Consider the following 22,483-nt stretch of genomic DNA (forward strand, 5'->3'; position numbering starts at 1 on the left):
GGTGGGTTCCAGAGCTGGCAGAGGGCAGGCATCAGAAGGATGTGGGGTCTGTTCATAGATGGAAGCTTTCCCAGTTTGAAGGCGCTGGAGGACACCTTTAAATATCTGCAAGTACAAGCCTTCCTGAAAAAACAGGTAGTGGCCTTTCCGACGCTGCCGCCACTGAGGATACAGAACAGGGTGGTCTCTGGCACCTGGGTGGGGGAGGGGGAGGTGTCAGATATCTACCAGAAACTACAGGAGGCGGAGGAAACCCCGGTGGAGGAGCTCAAGGGCAAGTGGGAGGAGGAGCTAGGTGAGGAGTTGGAAGCGGGTCTGTGGGCAGAGGTCCTGGGCAGGGTTAATTCCTCCTCATCATGTGCCAGGCTCAGTCTAATTCAATTTAAGGTGGTCCACCGGGCACACATGACAGCAGCGAGAATGAGCAAGTTTTTTGGGGTAGAAGACAGTTGTATGAGGTGCAAGGGCAGCCCTGCAAACCATGTCCACATGTTTTGGGCATGCCCGGAGCTTAGAGAGTTCTGGCAAGGGTTCGCGAGGGCAATGTCCAAGGTGCTTAACACACGGGTGGTGCCGAGTCCAGAGATAGCGATCTTTGGAGTGTCAGAAGACCCGGGAGTTCAGGGGGCGAAAGAGGCCGACATCTTGGCTTTTGCCTCCCTAGTAGCCCGGAGACGGATTTTATTAATGTGGAGGGACTCGAAGCCCCCGAGTATAGAGACTTGGGTTAACGACTTGGCTGGGTTTCTCAGCCTCAAGAAAGTAAAGTTTGTCTGAAGAGGGTCTACGCTAGGGTTCTCTAGGAGGTGGCAGCCGTTCGTCGACTTTCTCGGGGAAAATTAAAATGTCAGCAGCAGCAATCCGTAGGGGTGAGGTGAGGGGGTGGGGGGCTGAATGCTTCATTGGGATGGTGTGGGAAGACTGAGTCGTGTGGGGTAATGTCTATTTAATTGTTATTGTATATTCTCTTTTTGCACTATGTTACTGTTCACTCTAGCTTGTTTTGTTATTATTGTTACGACTGTTTTATTATGAAAAATTCTGCAAAACCTTAATAAAAATACTTTTTTTTAAAAATTGACCTCCTGGCTGTAAGTCATCAGTACCAGGCGAAATGCATGCAAGCAGATTGAGGGATGGTAATTGCAGAGGCATTGGCTATAGTTTTTCATTCATCCTTACATAGAAGGGTGGTACCAGAAGACTTGAGAATTGAAAATGTTACACTGCTGCTCAAAAAATTGTATAATGGGACTTCCGGTTGCGGCTATGCGGAGCTAAGTCGCACGTTCGGCAGCTCCTGCTAAAAACGGACTTTTGGGCTCTTTTTAGGGCCCGTAACGGCGCTTGTTCGACGTGTGGGAAGGGGACAGCAACATTCTCCTGATAGTGTATGGATTGGACCAGGAGCGGGGCGATTAAAAAAGTGGCATTGAAGCAAAGAAAGGTGCGAGGGAGGAGGACCAAGATGGCGGTGGGCGGAGACCAGGCAGCGTGGAGGCAGTGAGCGCAAAAGCAGCAGGAGCTTCTCCAGCATTGTTTTAAGGAACTGAAAGCAGAGCTGCTGGAGCCGATGAAGGCTTCAATTGATAACCTGCTGGAGACCCAGATGGCCCAAGGGGCGGCGATCCGGGAGGTGCGGCAGAAGGTCTCGGAGAATGAGGACGAGATCCTGGGCAAGGCGGTGAAGGTGGAGGCGCACAAGGCGCTCTACAAGAGGTTCGAGGAGATGGAGAACCGGTCGAGGCGGAAGAACCTGCGGATCCTGGGTCTCCCGGAGGGGCTGGAGGGATCGGACGTGGGGGCCTACGTAGTCACTATGCTGAATTCGCTGATGGGAGCGGGGGCCTTTCAGGGGCCCTTGGGGCTGGAGGGGGCCCACCGAGTGCTGGCGAGGAGGCCCAAGCCCAGCGAGCCGCCGCGGGCAATGCTGATGCGGTTCCACCGGTTTGCTGATCGGGAGTGTGTGCTCAGGTGGGCCAAGAAGGAGCGGAGCAGCAGGTGGGAGAACGCGGAGGTCCGGATCTACCAGGATTGGACCGCGGAGGTGGCGATGAAGAGGGCCGGTTACAACCAGGCGAAGGCAGTGCTGCACAGGAAGTGGGTGAAATTCGGTATGCTGCAGCAGGCGCCTGTGGGTCACCTGTAAGGACCGACACCATTATTGTGAGTCCCTGGAGGAGGCGTGGGCCTTTGTTCAGGCCGAAAAACCGGACTCGGACAAAGGGTCGGGGACGAGGGGTCGCGGTGGAGGGGTGGTTGGGGATTGTTGTGTGTGTTTCGAGGGGGGGTTCTTTGTTTTTCTGGGGTTGATTGGGCATTGTTTTGATTAGGTCCGCCGGGTGGGCTCGTGGGGGGGGTAGGTAAACTGCTTGGGGGGTTGATGGTCGGTAGGGAAGGTGGGGCCCCATGGGGGGGAGAGGCCTGAGTTGGGGGTAGTGGGACCAGGCCTGGAAAGTGAGCTGCGCCAGAGGAGGCGGGGCCAGGCGAGTGGAAAACGCGGGCTTTTTCCCACGTTTAGAGTTGAAGGGTTGGGGCCGGAGCTGGGAAGCGTGGGCTTTTCTCCCGCGCTGGGAGTGGAATGGATGAGAGCCTGCTGGTGGACAAGGGAGGGGGAGAAGCTCCACACTCGGGCGGGGGGGGGGTCAATGGAGTGGCGGGAGTGGCCGGGGTCAGCAGGAGTCAGCTGACTTACGGGAGTGCAATGGGGGGAGCAATGTAGCTAGGGGGGGACCTAGCTGGGGGGGGGGGGGGGGGGGGGGGGGGGCGGGTTGCTGCTGGAATGGCGAAGGGGGAGCTGGAGTTGGTAGAGGTGGTCGGGGCGGGGGTCTGCCGCGGTGGGGAACGGGTCATGCGGGGGGTGCGGGCACGTGGCTGGCCTAGGAAGGGCTATGGCTAGTCAGCGGGCGAGGGGGGATGAGTAGCCCCCTGATCCGGCTGATAACCTGGAACGTAAAGGGACTGACTGGGCCGGTCAAGCGGGCCCGGGTGTTCGCGCACCTGAAGGGGCTGAAGGCGGATGTGGCCATGCTTCAGGAGACGCACCTGAGGGTGGCGGATCAGGTAAGGTTGAGAAAGGGGTGGGTAGGCCAGGTGTTTCATTCGGGGTTGGATGCGCAAAATCGGGGGGTGGCGATCTTGGTGGGGAAGAGAGTGTCGTTCGAGGCGTTGAGCATTGTGGCAGACAATGGCAGTAGGTATGTGATGGTAAGTGGCAAGCTGCAGGGGGAGCGGGTGGTGTTGGTCAATGTATATGCCCCGAATTGGGACGATGCGGGGTCCATGCGGCGTATGCTGGGCCGGATTCCCGACCTGGAGACAGGGGGCCTGATAATGAGGGGGGATTTCAACACGGTGCTGGACCCGGCACTGGATCGCTCTAGGTCTAGGACGGGCAGGAGGCCTGCAGCGGCCAAGGTGCCGAGAGGGTTCATGGACCAGATGGGAGGGGTGGAACCGTGGAGGTTTGCGAGACCGGGGGCCAGGGAATTTTCATTCTTCTCCCATGTCCACAAGGCCTACTCCCGGATTGACTTTTTTGTCATGAGCAGGGCGCTGATTCCGAGGGTGGAGGATACGGAGGACTCGGCGATAGCCATTTCTGATCATGCTCTGCACTGGGTGGACCTCGAGTTGGGGGAGGAGAGGACCAGCGCCCGCTGTGGCGCCTAGAGGTGGGGTTGCTGGCAGGCGAGGAGGTGAGCGGGCGGGTCTGGGGGTGTATAGAGAGGTACCTGGAGGCTAATGACAATGGGGAGGTGCAAGTAGGGATGGTCTGGGAGGCGCTGAAGGCGGTGGTCAGAGGAGAGCTGATCTCCATTAGGGCACACAAGGAGAGGGGGGAGAGGAGAGAGAGAGGGAGAGGTTTGTGGGGGAGATGGTGAGGGTGGACAGGAGGTACGTGGAGGTCCCGGAGGAGGGATTGCTTAGGGAACAGCATAGCCTCCAGGCTATGTTGACCACCAGGAAGGTGGAGGCGCAGTGGAGGAAGGCGCAGGGGGCGGTATATGAATACGGAGGAAAGGCGAGCCGGATGCTGGCACACCAGCTTCGGAAGCGAGAGGCAGCTAGGGAGATCGTGGGAGTTAGGGATGGAGGAGGAAGCACGGTGCGAAGTGCGGTGGGTATCAATGGGGTCTTCAGGGACTTTTACGAGGAAATGTACCGGTCTGAGCCCCCACTGGAGGAGGGAGGAATGGATCGCTTCCTGGACTGGCTGAGGTTTCCGAGGGTGGAGGAGGGGCAGGTGGCGGGTTTGGGGCACCGGTTGGGTTGGAGGAGTTGGTCAAAGGGATAGGGAACATGCAGGCGGGGAAGGCACCGGAGCCGGATGGGTTCCCAGTTGAATTTTACAAAACGTATGCGGACCTGCTGGGCCCGCTGTTGGTAAGGACCTTCAACGAGGCAAGGGAAGGGGGGGCTCTGCCCCTGACGATGTCTAGAGCGCTGATTTCCCTGATTCTGAAGCGGGACAAGGATCCCCTACAGTGTGGGTCATATAGGCCGATCTCACTCCTAAATATAGATGCAAAATTGCTGGCAAAGATTTTGGCCATGAGGATAGAGGACTGTGTGCCGCAGGTCATACACGAGGATCAGACGGGGTTCGTGAAAGGGAGGCAGTTGAATACTAATGTACGGAGGCTCTTGAATGATCTCATGATGCCGGCGATGGAAGGGGAGGCGGAGATAGTGGCGGCGATGGATGCGGAGAAGGCCTTTGATAGGATGGAATGGAGGTACCTGTGGGAGGTGTTGAAAAGGTTTGGGTTCGGGGAGGGGTTTGTCAGGTGGGTGAGGCTGCTATATGAGGCACCGGTGGCGAGTGTGACAACGAACAGAAGGAGGTCAGAGTATTCCCGGCTACACCGGGGTACGAGGCAGTGGTGTCCTCTGTCCCCCCTGCTCTTTGCGCTGGCGATTGAACCCCTGCCATGGCGTTGAGGGAGTCGTGGAACTGGAGGGGGCTGGTGCGGGGTGGGAGGAGCATCGGGTGTCGCTCTATGCAGGTGATTTGCTGCTATATGTGGCGGACCCGGTAGGGGAAATGCCGGAGGTGATGAGGATCCTTAGGGAGTTTGGAGATTTCTCCGGGTATAAGCTTAATAAGGGGAAGAGTGATTTGTTTGTGGTGCACCCAGGGGACCAGGAGAGGGGGATTGGTGAGCTCACGCTAAAAAGGGCGGAGAGGAGTTTCAGGTACCTGGGGGTCCAGGTGGCTGGGAGCTGGAGGGCCCTACATAAGCTTAACTTCACGAGGCCGGTGGAGCAGATGGAGGAGGAGTTTAAGAGGTGGGACGTGCTGCCACTCTCCCTGGCAGGTAGGGTGCAGTCAGTTAAAATGACGGTGCTCCTGAGGTTTTTGTTCCTGTGCCAATGCCTCCCCATCTTGATCCCTAAGGCCTTCTTCAGGCGGGTTAACAGGAGCGTTATGGGGTTTGTGTGGGCGCAGAAGGTCCCGAGGGTGAGAAGGGTGTTCCTGGAGCAGTACCGGCAGGGATAGCCCGCTGCCGCTTCCTCCAATGAGGTATACCACGAGCCCGGTGGTGGCGGCTAACCTCAAAATCTGGGGGCAATGGAGACGTCACAGGGGGGTGGTGGGGGTGGGAATCACGCTGCGCTGGTTGGCCGGCCCCCCCCCGGCGATTCTCCGGCCCGCGATGGGCCGAAGTCCCGCTGCTGGAATGCCTGTCCCGCCGGCGAGAATCAAACCACCTCTCTTATCGGTGGGACAAGGCGGCGCGGGCAGGCTCCGGGGTCCCGGGGGGGGCGCTGGGCGATCTGGCCCCGGAGGGTGCCCCCACGGTGGCCTGGCCCGCGATCGGGGCCCACCAATCCGCGGGCGGGCCTGTGCCGTGGGGGCACTCTTTTCCTGCCGCCTTCGCATGGTCTCCACTATGGAGGAGGCGGAAGAGACCCCCTCCACTGCGCATGCGCGGGAATGCCGTGAGCGGCCGCTGACGCTCCCGCGCATGCGCCGCACGGCAAAGTCAGTTTCGCGCCAGCTGGCGGGGCACCAAAGGCCTTTCCCGCCAGCTGGCGGGGCGGAAATCAGTCCAGCGTGGGCCTAGCCCCTCAAGGTTAGGGCTCGGCCCCTCAAGATGCGGAGGATTCTGCACCTTTGGGCGGCGCGATGCCGGACTGATTCGCACCGTTTTTGGCGCCGGTCGGCGGACATCGCGCCGATTGCGGCGAATCCCGCCCCATATTCCAAATGTGGTTTAAATGCAAGTCACCCTTCAGGATCCAGAGACCACCCATGCTAGCTCCTGACAGTAGTGAGGAGATTTGCTTGCTCCATCAGGAACCCAGCAATTTGCACAGGGAGATCTGGTATCTTGCACAACGTTTTCACATTGCAATTTATGTCGTATGACACAAAGAACTTTTTTCTCGGAGATTGACTGTTTTAAAAGGGAAAATGGATCACAAAAATGATCAAACACTGTTGAAACAATATATTTTTTTAAAAATCATGTTTAGGTAGGAATTGTCAAAAATTAAATCACATTAAACGGGTGGCATGATGGCACAGTGATTAGCATTGCTGCCTACAGCACCAGGGACCCAAATTCAATTCCAGCCTTGGGTTACTGCCTGTGTGGAGTTTGTACATTCACCCCATTGTCTGCGTGAGTTTCCTCCGGGTGCTCAGCTTTCCTCCCAGTCCCAAGATGTGCAAATTATGTGGATTGGCCATGCTAAATTGCCCCTTTGTGTCCAGGGATCTGTGCGTTAAGTGGGGTTATGGGTTTCAGGGATAGGCATGAGCTGGTTAGGGTGCTCTTTCAGAGGGGTACCGACTCGATGGGCTGAATAGCCTCCCTCTGCACTGTAGTGATTCTATAATTCTAAAAGAAACATAGGAAATAAGTGTGAAGTATGTCATTTGGCCCGTCAAACCCACTCCACCATTCAAGTCAATCATGGATGATCCCTGTCAGCACGGTAGCATTGTGGATAGCACAATTGCTTCACAGCTCCAGGGTCCCAGGTTCGATTCCGGCTTGGGTCACTGTCTGTGCGGAGTCTGCACATCCTCCCCGTGTGTGCGTGGGTTTCCTCCAGGTGCTCCGGTTTCCTCCCACAGTCCAAAGATGTGCAGGTTAGGTGGATTGGCCATGATAAATTGTCCTTAGTGTCCAAAATTGCCCTTAGTGTTGGGTGGGGTTACTATGTTATGGGGATAGGGTGTAGGTGTTGACCTTGGGTAGGGCGCTCTTTCCAAGAGCCGGTGCAGACTCGATGGGCTGAATGGCCTCCTTCTGCACTGTAAATTCTATGATAATCTATGATGATCTGCCTCAACGCTGTTTTCCCACACTATCCCCATATCTTTAATATCTAGAAATCTATCTCTGTCTTCAACTTTTTTTCAAATTAAGGATCAATTTATCGTGGCCAATTCACCTACCCTGCACATCATTTTGGGTTGTGGGGGTGAGACCCACGCAGACACGGGAGAGAATGTGCAAACTCCACACGGACAGTGACCTGGGGCTGGGATCAAACCCGGGTCCTAGGCGCCATGAGGCAGCAGTGTTAACCACTGCAACACCATGCTGCCCACATCTCTATCTAAAACATAATCAATGACTGAGCCTCCACAGCCCTGTGGAATAGAGAATTCCAAAGATTCAACACCCTCTGAGTTAAGAAATTTCTCATCTTAGCCCTAAATAACCTGCCTCTTATTCTGTGATTGTGTCCCCTGGTTCTAGATCCACCAGCCAGGAGAAATATCTGTCCTGCATCTACTCTGTTCAGCCCTGTAAGGATTTTGTATGCTTCAATGAGATCACCTTTCATTCTTCTGAACTCAAAGGAATGTGAGCCCAGTCTCCTCAATCTCTCCTCATAGGACAATCCTGCCTGCCATCATCATAGAATTTTTATAAAAATCATATGAATTGTAGCTAGATATTAGAAAAATCATGAAATTTATGTTTAAAGTATAAAAATATCTATTAATTAGAGGAATGACAAACAAATGACATCCTTAAAATGACATGATATAGATGTAAATTATTTAAAATGAGCTAAATTAGACCAAACAACCATAGGACATAGGAGCAAAATTAGGCCATTGGGCCCATCGTGTTTGCTCTACCATTCAATCATGGCTGATATGTTTCTCATCCCCATTCTCCTGCTCCCCATAACCCCTGACCTCTTTATCAATCAAGAACCTATCTGTCGCTGTCTTAAACACACTCAGTGATTTGGGCTCTACAGCCTTCTGCAGCAAAGAGTTCCACAGATTCACAACGCATAGCTAAGTTATCTGGCTGAAGAAATTCCTCCTCATCTCAGTTTTAAAGGATTGTCCCTTCAGTCTGAGGCTGTGGCCTTGTGTTCTAGTTTTCTCTACAAGTGGAAACATCCTCTTCATGTCCACTGTATTTAGCCTCTCAGTATCCTGTAGGTTTCAATAAGATCCCCCCTCATCCTTCTAAACGCCGAGTATAGACCCAGAGTCCTCAACCGCTCCTCATATGACAGAGGTGGCTCGGTGGCACAGTGGTTAGCACTACTACCTCACAGCACCGAAGGCTCGAGTTCGATTCCCGGCTTGGGACACTGTTTGTGCGGCGGGTTTCCTCCAGGTGCTGCGGTTTCCTCACGCAGTCCAAAGATGTGCGGGTTAGGTGGATTGGCCATGAGAAGTTGTCCTTAATGTCCAAAACGGTTAGGTGGAGTTATTGGGATAGGGTGGAGGTGTGGGCTTGGGTAGGGTGCTCTTGCCAACGGCCGGTGCAGACTCGACGGGCCGAATGGCCTCCTTCTGCACTGTAAATTCCAAGATTCGAAGTGAAGGATCTGAAAATTGCAAAACGGACGATTCCGCACGATGTTGCATTTATTTCCTGCAAGTGTACTTCGCCATCTAGTGGCTTGGTCAAACTGTTGTCCATAAAAAACAGAAAGCGGACTTTATTTATTTAAAAAAAAATATGAATGTGTACACCCAGAGTGATAATCAAAAGAGACAAAAAAAGTCCCCGAAGCCGGGCTCCTGTGTGCGGGCGGGCGGGGGTGCAGCGCCAGCACGTGGGGCATGTTGAAGGGGAGACCCGGGGAAAAGGCAACCTCCTGGAACGTTGAAGCGTTCCGCGGGCGTCATGGCAACCGGGAAGCCGGCAGCCAACCGGAGGCCTCGCTGAGACCGGCCGCGCGCGCCGCCTCCCTCTCGGCCAATGGTGGGCCGGGGCGCCGCGGCGCCGCCGGGCGCGCTCGTCCAATGGGCGAGGGGGGACATGCAAATGAGGTTTGAAAAAGCCGCGGGAAATCCGAGTTTCGCGGGAGGCATTACGCGCGGAAAGTGTCTCCCTTCATTCATCGTCAGCTTCCTGGAGCCATTTTCAGAGCTGGGGCTGCTTTAAGGACTTTTAAACCCTTCGCATCTGCCCCTCCCCGCGCTCAAATCCTGCCGTGACCAAACTGAACGGCGGCCGGGGTCCGTCTCCTCCCGTGATCGGGGGATATTTTATTCAGGGAGGGCGTGTAAGATTTAAAAAAAAAAATAATTCACCGGCACCAGAGAGAGAGTGAGGGAGAGAGAGAGAGAGAGAGTAGAAGTCTGAGCGGAGAGGCCGTTCCAAAGTTGCGAGGTATGCGGAAAGGAATCCAAGCAGCTCCGGGGAGAGCCTCGGCCGGAATTGGGGGTTCACCGGCGGCGAGCGGGCTTTTCGCCGTTTGCTCCGGGCACGGCGGTCGACAGGAGCGGCCGGCGGGGAACGTCGTCGGTGTCGGCGGCCTCGGGGTCCGGGTCTTGTCGCAAGCGGCGGCCGAGGGTTACACCACTCCTCGCGGCACGGCGAGCAGGACGGGACTGGCGCCATCCACTCCGGGAAGGACTCCGGTAAATGAGGCGCGATTTCCTCCTCCTCTCTTCCCCCCCCCCCCCCCGGGGCCGTTGATTCCGCCTCTCGGGCACTGGGGTGGGGGAGGGGGGGAGCGAGGGGTATTGGGGGTCACATCATTGCCCCTTTTGATTGTCACTGGTTGGAAGTGTAGCCGCGAATTGGATACTTTGTGAATGTATCAATTCTGGGAGGGTGCGGGTCAGGGCAGTGACTAACCTCGGCGTTTAGATCCACTCTGGTGGCGGATTATATTTTTATCTCTTGCGGGTGGATGGGGGTTACACCCGGGGTTTGCTGTAGGACATCTCCAAGGAGTTCTCCATTCACATGTATGTGTGTCCCTCTTCCAACCAGAACAGGCGGTTTTTGGGGGGGGTTTAAATGAACATGCCACCGGCCCAGTGCTTGTGGGGGAAATCAGCCGCGTGTTTCCAAAGGGCCTAGTGCCTGTGAACCAGGTCCCCGTGTCACTTTAAACAGAGGCCTGGGTTTTTCTTTCTCTCCCTGCCTGGCCCCGGTGCCGGCTTTGCACCGGGCTGGAGTTTGCCATTTTGCTGCCACAGCTCGAATCCTCCTGCCGGTTCAGCTTGGTTTTCACCCCTTTCCAGGTTTACACACTGACCTTATTTGTGGCGTTTTTGTTGTTGTTGTTGCCTTTTGAGGAGTTTATAAAGAGCAAACAAGACGTAAAATTCGGGACATGTAGGGTTAAAGCGTTTACCAATTTTTTTAAATAAAGAAACGCCACGTTAATTTTATCCCACCAGCTCCAGCAAAGACAGGTATCTTCCAACAATGCACAACACCAGAATTTCAAAGTAGTACATTTACCAACATATTATTGAGCTAAATATTACATACTCCTGTTGCTGCATAACTGTTTTTCTGTCTTCATTGTGAGAGACAAGTTTGGGCAACAATTTAATTGTCCTTTTGCTGTAAAACTTTTGTTGGGGGGGGGGGGGGGGGGAGAAAAATGTAATTATTGCATTTCCTGTCAGATTCTTCGAAATGTTGTAATGAATCAACCAGATATTATGTACAACCTTCCCAGAAATGAAGTAAAATAACTGAGGCCTAGATAATCTGAAAGGCCTTTGGAAGGGGCAGAAGTGATTGGGTTAAAGTTTCAAAGCATTAGAAATTTTTGTAACTTAAAATTTTTTTAAAAACCATCTAAAATGTGTACCCACTACCCCATTCAAAACTTTGTTCAAAGCAGAGGAAGCAAAATGGAGTTTTGACTAAGGCTACTAACACTATATTAAGGCATCATTCGGATGCTTATGGCAGTGTCAAATTTTTATTATTTGCCCTATCATATACCTGTCTAGATTTAAGTTTGGGTAATTGATTATATTAACTTCTGAGTAACTGATCATATTTTACACTGTCAGTAGTTCTTGTAGGTTAGGGATAGTTTCTTTTCTAATAACCAGTCCTACTGTCAAGCTTTGTTTAATTGGAAGCACTCACATTTGTATGTTACATTGTGTACACTCTTTGAAACTACCCAGCACTAATTGCAGCCTTTCAATGAATGGTATTTTGAATGAGCGGCACTGGAATTTTATGTGCAGATTCAGCCATTTTCTTCTGGAACAAGTAAATGGGAAGACCTCATGTTGGGCTTTTTGTGTTAAAAGGGAGTCTATGTACCATTAACCATGATATGGAAAAGTCAAACAGCATGTGGATGACTACATGGAGGCCTGAGGGCAGTGAGGTTGGCAAGGCAGGTGAAGTTTTGCAGCTGTCACATGTGGGAACTGGTGGGCACCTTTGTGATCTCCTGTAATCATGTCTGCAGCAAGAGTCTGCTGCTTGAGGAACTTAAGCTCATGAGTTGGAACTTGAGCTTCAGACACTGGTGCATCAGGAAGGGAGTAAGTTAACTGACACTTGTTCTTGGTGGTAGTCACGTCCCTTGGGTTAGTTAAATTCGATTTAGTCAGGGGTAGGAGGGGTGTGACTGAATGAGGCAGCTTTGGGGATTGCCCAGGTAGCATTGGAGGAGCCACAGTCCTTGAACATGTCCAACAGGTTTGAGGTTGTTTCAGCCTCTGAGTGAAAGCAGGGAGTGTGAGCATAACATTGGCGTAGGGAACCATTAAATTTTGGGAAATAACAATGAATGATCTAGTTGGGCAGCACGATAGCACAAGTGGATAGCACTCTGGCTTCACAGCACCAGGGTCCCAGGTTTGATTCCCCACTGGGTTACTGTCTGTGTGGAGTCTGCACGTTCTCCCCATGTCTGTGTGGGTTTCCTCCCACATTCAAAGATGTGCAGGTTAGGTAAATTGGCCTTGCTAAATTGCCCTTAGTGTCCAAAAAGGTTAGGAGGGGATAGGGTGGAAGTGAGGACTTAAGTGGGTCGGTGCAGACTCGATTGGCCGAATGGCCTCCTTATGCACTCATGTTCTATGGGGCAGTATATCGGGGGGGATATAAACTGTTCTAGTTCTGAAGGTGGTTTGCCTACCTGGGCCAGGGTTAAGGACATCTCAGGGCTGGAGAGAAACTAGGAATTGGAGGGGAAAGATCCATTTCTTATGGTCCATTTAGGAAGTAATGGGCAGAATGAAAGGTTCTAGGGGAATAAGAGTAGCAAGGGGCTAAATTTTAAAAATAAAAGAACCACAGGCCATAACCTCTACATTACCACTTCAGCCATGAGTAATTGGTGCAGTAAATATGATCAGTATGTCGATGTGTGGCTTGAAGATTTTTCTAGGCGATGTGGGTTTTGATTTGTATGTCTTTGGCCCCTTTACTGGGGGAAGAGGGAGCTGTACTGCTGGGGCAGCCTTCATATGAAGGATCCTGATGAATCGCACAACAAGGCAGTAGAGAGGACTTCAGATTTACTAGTGAGGGGAGGGTGCACGTGAGGGATGTTTTAGAAAATTAGAGAAAAGACAAGACCATAGTTTTAATTCATTCATGCAATTTGGGCACTGTCGGCAATGTCAGCATTTATTGTCCATTCCTGATTGCCCTTGAGAAGGTGGTAATGAGCTTCAACTGCAGTCCCTGAGGTGTAGGTACACCCACAGTGCTGTCAGGGAGGACGTTCCAGGATTTTGATCCAGTGACAGGTAAGGAACGGCGATATATTTCCAAGTCAGGATGGTGAGTGATTTGCAAGGGATCTTCAGGCAGTGGTGTTCCCAGGTATCTGCTGTCCTTCTCGATGGTGGTTGTGGGTTTGGAAGGTGCTGTCCAAGGAGCCTTGTTGAGTTCCTGCAGTGTACCTTGTGATCAGGCTTGTCCAACCTTTTTGCTTTGGAGGGGGGCTCATTTCCATTTTTATCCATTTGCAAGGCCAATGAGCAAATAAAAGAGAGAATTAATAAAACTGAGCAGTGTGTGTGCCACCCCAGACTGGGAGGACGGTACACACACACACACTCGCATGTGAACATATACGTACACGCACACGGTTTCATCCACACCCGCACTGGGAATCCTGCGGTGAACTCACCACCTGACTCCCCAAACCTGTCCACAACTATAAGGTGCAAGTCAGGAGTGTGATGGAATACTCCCACTTGCCTGGATGAGAGCAACTCCAACAACACTCAAGAAGCTCGACACCATCCAGGACAATTAACCCATGTGATTGGCAACCCATCCATTCACCACCGACGAACAGTGGCATCCGTGTGTATCACCTTCAAGGTGCACTGCTGGAACTCCCCCGCGGCCTCTTAGACAGCACCTTCCAAACCCCTGACTATTACCATCTAGAACGACAAGGGCAGCAGATACAGGGAACACCACCACCTCGAAGTTCCCGTCCAAGCCACACATCATTCTGACTTGGAAATATATCTTGTTCCTTCACTGTCGCTGAGTCAAAACCCTGGAACTCCCTCCCTGGCAGCACTGAGTGTACAACGTGGACTGCAGTGGTGCACCAAGGCAGCCCACTACCACCTTCTCGAAGGCATTTAGAGATGGGCAAAAAAGGTGGCCCAGCTGGTGGCACCCACATCCCATGAATGAATTTAAAAAAAATTTGGAGTACCCAATTCTATTTTTCCAATTAATGGGTAATTTAGTGTGGCAAATCCACTTACCCTGCATATCTTAGGCTTGTGGGGGTGAGACCCATGCAGACACGGGGAAAATGTGCAAACGCCACATGGACAATGACCCAGGGCCGGGATTGAACCCGGGTCCTCTGCGCTGAAGGCAGCAATACTAACCACTGTGCTGCCCACCCCATGAATGAATTAAAATAAACACCCATACACATGCAACCCCCCCCCCCCCCCACACACACACGGGCACATTGGGGGCAAGAAGAGGCCACTTGGCCCCTCGAACCTGCTTTACCATTTAATAAGATCATGGCTGATCTGAACGCTGCGTTCCTGCCTACCCCCAAGGACCTTTCATCCTTGAGCTTATCAAGAATTTATCTAGCTTTACTTTCAAAATATTCCAAGGCTGCTTCCACTGCCTTTTGAGGAAGGGTCCCAGAGACTCGTAATCCTTTTGAGAGAAGAAATTCTCATCTCTATCATAAGTTAGCGACCCCTTATTTTTAAACATGGGGCCCTAGTTCTAAATTTTCCAACAAGAGGAAACATTCTCTCCACGTCCACCTTCTCAATACCCCTCAGGATCAAAGGTTTAGATCAAGTCACATCTTAAACTCGAGTGGATACAAACCTATCCTCTCCCGCCTTTCCTCATAAGACAACTTGCGCATTCCTGATATTAGTTTAGTAAACCTTCCCTGAGTTGCTAGCGGGTTTGCATCTTTCCTTAAGCAAGGAGACCAATACGGTACGCAATACTCCAGATGTGGTCTCACCAATGCCCTGTGCAACTGAAGCCTGGCCTCCCTACTTTAGTAACCAATTCTCCTCAATATGCAATAACATTCCATTAGCTTTCCTAATTACTTGCTGTATACTAGGCTTTTGTGGTTCATGTTCCAGAATACCTAGGTTCCAAGAGCCGGTGCAGACTCGATGGGCCAAATGGCCTCCTTCTGCACTGTAAATTCTATGATCCCTCTGTCCCCCCGAGCTCTGCAATCTCTCAGCATTTAGGTTAATAAGCTTTTTAATTATTACCGCCAGAATGGCAATTTATTTTTAAAGAATCTTTTTATTCTCCTCATTTTCATCAAATAAACAGCAAAAGAAAAACCAAAACAAATGCAGTACCAATCCCCCAAACAGCATCCCCCTGGTATACAGACCAAAACATCTCCTGTATATTCCAAGTAAAAAAGAGCAAAAAATTAACAATCAATCAGTAAACCATGTACTCAAGAACAACAATACCCCATTGACATATACAGTCCAACCCACCCCCCTAATATTCAATGACATCCAATCCCCGAAAGAGTACCGTGAATGACACCCATGAATTGGAGACAACCCCCACCCCACCCCAGACTCCTCCCCTCCACTTCCTTTTGTAAACTCCTCCCCCATCCTCTGTTCCTTCCCCCAACTTTTCACCCCGGCTGGACTCTCAGAAACCTGTTCTACCAGGCGCTGATGGCCGCCGCAGCCCCCCCCCCCCACCTCACTCCCGTTCACTGGCCGACTTAAACCGGCCAGCGTGGAGGCCCCCGCCCGGGTCTCCTTCCCACTTGCCCGGTCCCAGGAAAACCAAGAAATCTCCTTTCGCACACAACCTCTGCATACACACCCAAGCCCCAAAGAACCATCATTGCAAATGAAAGTGCCATCTCTTCCCTTGGCCAAATATATACAGCGTCGACTCATTTAGTACATATACCAACACGCAGTGATAAAATAAAGTTACATGAGGCGACATCGGTACACGACCGGTTCTCAATTCTGCCACAGTCCTTCTACCTTCGCAAACTCCTCCGCTGCTTCCGCCGTCCTAAAGTAAAAGTCCTTGGATTTGTCGGTCACCCTCAGCTTCGCTGGATATACAATGCCGCACTGCACCTTGCTAATGTACAGTGCCCTCTTCACCCGGTTGAAGGCAGCCCGCCTCCTCGCCAGCTCTACCGTAAAGGCCTGGTATACGCGTATACCAGCTCCAGCCCACTGCACCACCCGCTTCTGCTTGGCCCAGCTCAGGACCACCTTCTTCACACTACCTACGGAAGCACAGAGTCACTGCCCTTGGCGGCTCACTCGCCTTTGGTACAGGCCTCCACGACCGATGAGCCCGATCCAGTTCATATTGGGAGGGATCCTCCCCCAATAGTTTCGCCAGCATCGCGGCAAAATACTCAGTCGGCCTCGGTCCGTCAACTCCTTCGGGCAGCCCCACAATCCTCAAATCCTGTCGCCTGGATCGGTTTTCCAGGTCTTCCATTTTTCCTCGCAGATCCTTGTTAATGTCCATCACCTTCCGCATCTCCTTCCCCATCGAGGTAAGTTGATCACCGTGCTGTAATACCGTTTCCTCCACTTCCTTCAGCGACTCCCCTTGCTCTCGCACCTCCGCCACTGCGCTCCCCATCACCTTCGTCACCGGGGAAATCGCCTCCTCCACCAGCACACTCAAAACCTCCCTCATCTCCTTCCTCATTGTCTCCATGTATTTTGTAAACTGCCTTTCGAATTCCACAGCCATCATCTTAGTTATTTCTTCAGCCGTAAGCAATGTGGCCTCCCCTGGTGCTCCAGCCTCCATTTTCCTTGGTGACCTTTCCACTCCCCGACGGACCTTTAGCTGTTTTCCTTACGGACGTTCTTTTGCTCACCCTCAACATTTTTCTTCACTGTGCCTTCACTCTGCTGCGTCTGTGCCTTCCTGCTTTTGCTGCCTCCGTGGACCCTGGGACCAGGCTTAAAGCCCCAAAAATGCCGTTCCCGAACGGGAGCCCTCCATTGTGTGGCCGCCTCCCGCCTGCCGTCACTGGAAGTCAAGGAAATTGTTCACTTGGACAGGAAGAATTAAAAAAAAGCAGCATTGCTTAAACAGAATGACTGCAGAATTCAGAGGGATCTAGGTATTCTGGTGCACAAGTTGCAAAAAGTTAGTATGCAGGTGCAGCAAGTAATTAAGAATGATAATGGAATGCTATCCTTTATTGTGAGAGAAATTGGACATAAAAGTAAGGATAAGCTTCAGTTATACAGGGCATTGAGACCACATCTCTAATATTCTGTACAGTTTTGATCTTATTTAAGGAACAATGTAAATGCACTGGTTGATGGTTCAGAGGAGTTTTACTAGACTGATATCTGGAATGAGCAGGCTTTCTTATGATGAAAGGTTGGACGGAATGGGCTTGTTTCTTTTTTTAAAAATATATTTTATTGAAAATTTTTCGATCACAATTTTTTCCCCTTACACATCAAACATAAGAAAAAGAAAATTTAACAGTACATGTAACATAGTAACCACAGTCTAATAATAAGTAACTAACCAACATGGTAAACTAATCATTTAACATAAAATAAAACTTCCCCCTCCCCTCCCCCCTGGGTTGCTGCTGCTGGTCATCTATCTTCCCCCTAACGTTCCGCTAGGTAGTCGAGGAACGGTTGCCACCGCCTGGTGAACCCTTGAGCCGATCCTCTCAGCGCAAACTTCATCTGCTCCAGTTTTATGAACCCCGCCATATCGTTTGTCCAGGCCTCCAGTCCGGTGGGTTTCGCTTCCTTCCACATGAGTAAAATCCTACGCCGGGCTACTAGGGACGCAAAGGACACAACATCGGCCTCTTTCGCCTCCTGCACTCCCGGCTCATCCGCAACTCCAAATAAAGCTAACCCCCAGCCTGGTTTGACCCGGACCTTCACCACCTTCGAGGTCACTCCCCTCCAATACCCCTTCAGTGCCGGGCACGACCAAAACATATGTGTGTGGTTTGCCGGGCTTCCGCTGCACCTCCCACACTTGTCCTCCACTCCGAAGAACCTGCTCAACCCTTCTCCCGTTATGTGTGCTCTATGTAGCACCTTAAATTGAATCAGGCTAAGCCTGGCGCACGATGAAGAGGAATTTACCCTGCTTAGGGCATCAGCCCACATACCCTCCTCTATCTCCTCCCTGAGCTCTTCTTCCCACTTTCCTTTCAGTTCGCCCACCAGCTCCTCCCCCTCTTCTCTCATCTCTCGGTATATCTCTGACACCTTGCCCCCTCCGACCCACACCCCCGAGAGCATTCTATCCTGGATCCCCTGTGTCGGGAGCAATGGAAATTCCCTCACCTGTTGTCTTGTGAACGCCCTCACCTGCTTATACCTAAAAAAGTTCCCCCGGGGCAGCTTATACTTTTCCTCCAACGCTCCCAAGCTCGCAAACGTCCCGTCTATAAATAAATCTCCCACCCTCCTAATTCCCAACTGGTGCCAGCTCTGGAATCCTCCATCCATCTTCCCTAGGGCAAACCTATGGTTGTTCCTGATTGGGGACCCCACCAGGGCTCCCAGCACACCTCTCTGTCGTCTCCATTGTCCCCAGATATTTAATGTTGCCGCCACCACTGAGTTCGTGGTGAATTTTTTTGGTGAGAGCGGTAGCAGCGCTGTCACCAACGCCTCTAGACTCGTCCCTTTACAGGACTTTCTCTCCAGTCTTTTCCACGCCGCTCCCTCTCCCTCCATCATCCACTTACGGATCATCGCCACATTGGCGGCCCAATAGTAGTCGCCCAAATTCGGCAGCGCCAGTCCCCCTCTGTCTCTGCTACGTTGTAGGAACCCCCTCCTTACCCTCGGGAGTTTCCCTGCCCACACGAAGCTCGTGATGCTCCTGTCTATTTTTTTTAAAAAGGCCTTAGTAATTAGTATAGGGAGACACTGGAACACAAATAGGAACCTCTGGAGGACCGTCATCTTAATTGCCTGCACTCTGCCCGCCAATGACAGTGGCTGCATGTCCCACCTCTTGAAGTCCTCTTCCATTTGTTCTACCAATCGTGTCAGATTAAGTCTGTGCAAGGTTCCCCAGCTCCTGGCGATCTGAATCCCCAGGTATCGAAAGTTTCTTTCCACTTTCCTTAGAAGCAGGCCTTCTATCCCTCTACTCTGGTCCCCAGGGTGTATCACGAAAAGTTCACTCTTCCCCATGTTAAGCCTATATCCCGAGAAATCTCCGAACTCCCTCAATATCTGCATGACCTCTGTCATCCCCCCCCCCCCCACTGGGTCCGTCACATACAACAGTAGGTCATCCGCGTAGAGCGACACTCTGTGTTCTTCTCCCCCTCTAATCACCCCTCTCCATTTCCTGGAGTCTCTCAGCACCATGGCCAGTGGTTCAATTGCCAACGCGAACAATATTGGAGATAGCGGGCATCCCTGCCTTGTTCCCCCGTATAGTCGGAAATACTCCGATCTTTGCCGACCCGTGACCACACTCGCCGTTGGGGCCCCATAGAGAAGTTTGACCCAGCTAATAAACCCGTTCCCGAACCCAAACCTCCTTAGCACCTCCCATAAGTACTCCCACTCCACCCTGTCAAATGCCTTCTCTGCATCCATTGCCGCCACTATCTCTGCCTCCCCCTCTACTGGGGGCATCATTATCACCCCTAATAGCCGTCGCACGTTGACATTTAGTTGTCTCCCCTTTACGAACCCTGTCTGGTCTTCGTGCACCACCCCCGGGACACAGTCCTCTATCCTCGATGCCAGCACCTTTGCCAGCAATTTGGCGTCCACATTCAATAGTGAGATAGGTCTATAGGACCCGCACTGCAGCGGATCTTTATCCTGCTTCAAAATTAGCGATATCGTCGCCTCCGACATTGTCGGGGGTAGAGTCTCTCCTTCCCTGGCCTCATTGAACGTCCTCACCAACAGCGGGGCCAGCAGGTCCACATATTTTCTATAAAATTCCACCGGGAACCCATCTGGTCCCGGAGCCTTCCCTGCCTGCATATTCCCCAGCCCCTTAATAACCTCGTCCACCCCAATTGGTGCCCCCAGGCCTTCCATCTCCTGCTCCTCCACCCTCGGGAACCTCAATTGATCCAGGAACTGCCGCATCTCCTCTTTTCCCTCCGGGGGTTGGGACCTATACAGTCCTTCGTAGAAGGTCTTAAACACCTCGTTTATCTTCCCTGCTCTCCGCACCGTAGCTCCCTTTTCGTCTCTAATTCCTCCTATCTCCCTTGCCGCTGTCCTCTTTCGCAGCTGATGGGCCAACAGGCGACTAGCTTTTTCCCCATACTCATACCTCACCCCCTGTGCCTTCCTCCACAGCACCTCCGCCCTCCTGGTGGTCAGAAGGTCGAACTCCGTCTGGAGTCGTCGTCTCTCCCTGTACCGTCCCTCTTCCGGGGTCTCCGCAAATTCCCTGTCCACCCTTAAGATCTCCCCCAGTAGTCTTTCCCTTTCCTTGGCCTCTGTTTTCCCTTTGTGGGCCCTGATGGAGATCAGCTCTCCTCTGACCACCGCTTTTAATGCTTCCCATACCACTCCCACTCGGACCTCCCCGTCGTCATTGGCCTCCAGGTACCTCTCGATACATCCCCGCACTCTTCCACAAACTCCCTCATCCGCCAACAATCCCACATCTAATCGCCAGAGTGCTCGCTGCTCCCTCTCCTCTCCTAGTTCCAGGTCCACCCAATGTGGGGCATGATCTGAGACAGCTATGGCTGAATACTCAGCTTCTTCCACCCTCTAGATCAACGACCTTCCCAAAACAAAAAAATCTATCCGGGAGTACACTTTATGAACATGGGAGAAGAAGGAGAACTCCCTGGCCCTCGGTCTAAGAAATCGCCATGGATCCACTCCCCCCATTTGGTCCATAAACCCCTTAAGTACCTTGGCCGCTGCCGGCCTTCTTCCGGTCTTAGATCTGGATCTATCTAACCCTGGGTCCAACATGGTGTTGAAGCCTCCTCCCAATATCAAGTTCCTACCTCCAGGTCCGGTATACGTCCCAACATCCGCCTCATAAATCCCGCATCGTCCCAATTCGGGGCATATACGTTAACCAACACAACCTCCATTCCCTCCAGCCTGCCACTCACCATCACATATCTGCCTCCACTATCTGCTACAATGCTCCTTGCTTCGAATGCTACCCGTTTCCCCACCAGTATGGCCACCCCTCTATTCTTTGCATCTAGCCCTGAATGGAACACCTGTCCCACCCATCCTTTCCTTAACCTAACTTGGTCCGCCACCTTCAGGTGCGTCTCCTGGAGCATAACCACGTCTGCCCTTAGTCCTTTCAAGTGCGCGAGCACTCGGGCCCTTTTAATCGGTCCATTTAGGCCTCTCACGTTCCACGTGATCAGCCTCACTAGGGGGCTACCTGCCCCCTTCCCGTGTCGACTAGCCATCACCTTCTCTAGGCCAGTCCCGCTTCCGCGCTCCCACTCGTTCCCCAGGTGTCGCATTCCAGCCCCGACCACCCATTCTTTAGCCAGTTCCTCTTTGATTTCCGCAGCAGCAACCCAGTTATCCCCCCCTCCCCGCTAGATCCCCCTCTAGCGTGATTGCTCCCCCCATATTACTTCCACAGGTCAGCTGACTTCAACTGACCCCGGCTACTACTGCTCACTCCTTGACCGCCCCCCCCCCCCGTGTGGGGAACTCCCATCTACCTTGCGCCTATCTTCCCGCCATTATCTTTCTGGCGCGGGAACATCTCTATAGCTGACCCGCCTCTTGTGGCGCAGCTCCCTTTCCCATCCCACTCCCATTCCTCATCATCCGCCTATGTCCCTTCTTTTCCCCCCCCCACCGGCGCCCACATTTCTTAGTGTCTCCCCCCTTCCCAATTTACTTCTCTATTTACATCGACAGTAACATTTCCCTGCAATATCAGTCCCTCAGTTTCGATCCAATTTCTCATCTTTAATAAAGGTCCATGCTTCTTCCGCCATTTCGAAGTAGTGATGTCTCTCCTGGTACGTGACCCATAGTCGTGCCGGCTGCAGCATCCCGAACTTCACCTTGTGTAACACCTCCTTGGCCCGGTTAAAACTCTCCCTCCTTCTCGCCACCTCCGCAGTCCAATCCTGGTACACCCGTACCACTGCATTCTCCCATCTGCTACTCCATACCTTTTTGGCCCATCTCAGAACCACTTCTCTATCTTTAAAGCGGTGAAATCGCACGATTGTCTCCCTAGGTGGTTCTCCCGCTTTTGGTCTTCTCGCCGGGATCCGATGAGCCCCCTCCACTTCTAAGGGGCCCAAAGGGGCCTCAGCTCCCATCAGCGAGTTTAGCATCGTGCTCACATAAGCCCCGCAGTCCGCTCCTTCCACTCCCTCAGGGAGACCCAGAATCCGAAGGTTCTTCCTTCGTGCTCTGTTTTCTAGGGCCTCAATCCTTTCAATGCACTTTTTGTGGAGCGCCTCGTGCGTCTGTGTTTTGACCGCCAGGCCCAGGATCTCGTCCTCATTATCCGTCACCTTCTGCTCCACCACGCGGAGCTCTGTCTCCTGGGTCCTTTGTGCCTCCTTAAGCCCCTCAATTGCCTGTAGCATCGGGGTCAGCACCTCCTTCTTTAGTAGCTCCACACACCGTCTTAGGAATTCATCTTGATCGGGCCCCCATGTCGCCTGGGCTTTCTCCGCCGCCATCTTGTTTCTTTTTCCTTTCTGTCCCTATCGTCGAGGATTCCTCGCGCTGCAGCCGCCACCGCCGATATTTTCCTCTTTCGTTGGGGGGGGGGGACTCCCTATTCAC

General features: G+C 52.4%; 1 protein-coding gene across 2 annotated transcripts in view; it reads left to right on the forward strand.

The window, feature by feature from the left end:
• The first annotated feature begins 9,319 nt into the window (after nucleotides 1-9,319).
• Nucleotides 9,320-22,483, forward strand: part of LOC140425431 (transcription factor E2F3-like) — a 102,618-nt gene continuing 89,454 nt past the window's right edge. For both annotated transcript variants that reach the window (XR_011947855.1, XM_072509702.1), the window contains exon 1: nucleotides 9,320-9,862. Coding sequence is in view for 1 of the 2 variants with exons in the window: in XM_072509702.1 (XP_072365803.1) it covers nucleotides 9,614-9,862 (249 nt within the window). In the remaining variant the exon portion in view is untranslated. The remainder of the gene's footprint in view (nucleotides 9,863-22,483) is intronic.

The sequence above is a fragment of the Scyliorhinus torazame genome, chromosome 6 (genome assembly GCF_047496885.1).
Source record: "Scyliorhinus torazame isolate Kashiwa2021f chromosome 6, sScyTor2.1, whole genome shotgun sequence".
Lineage (NCBI taxonomy): Eukaryota > Metazoa > Chordata > Chondrichthyes > Carcharhiniformes > Scyliorhinidae > Scyliorhinus > Scyliorhinus torazame.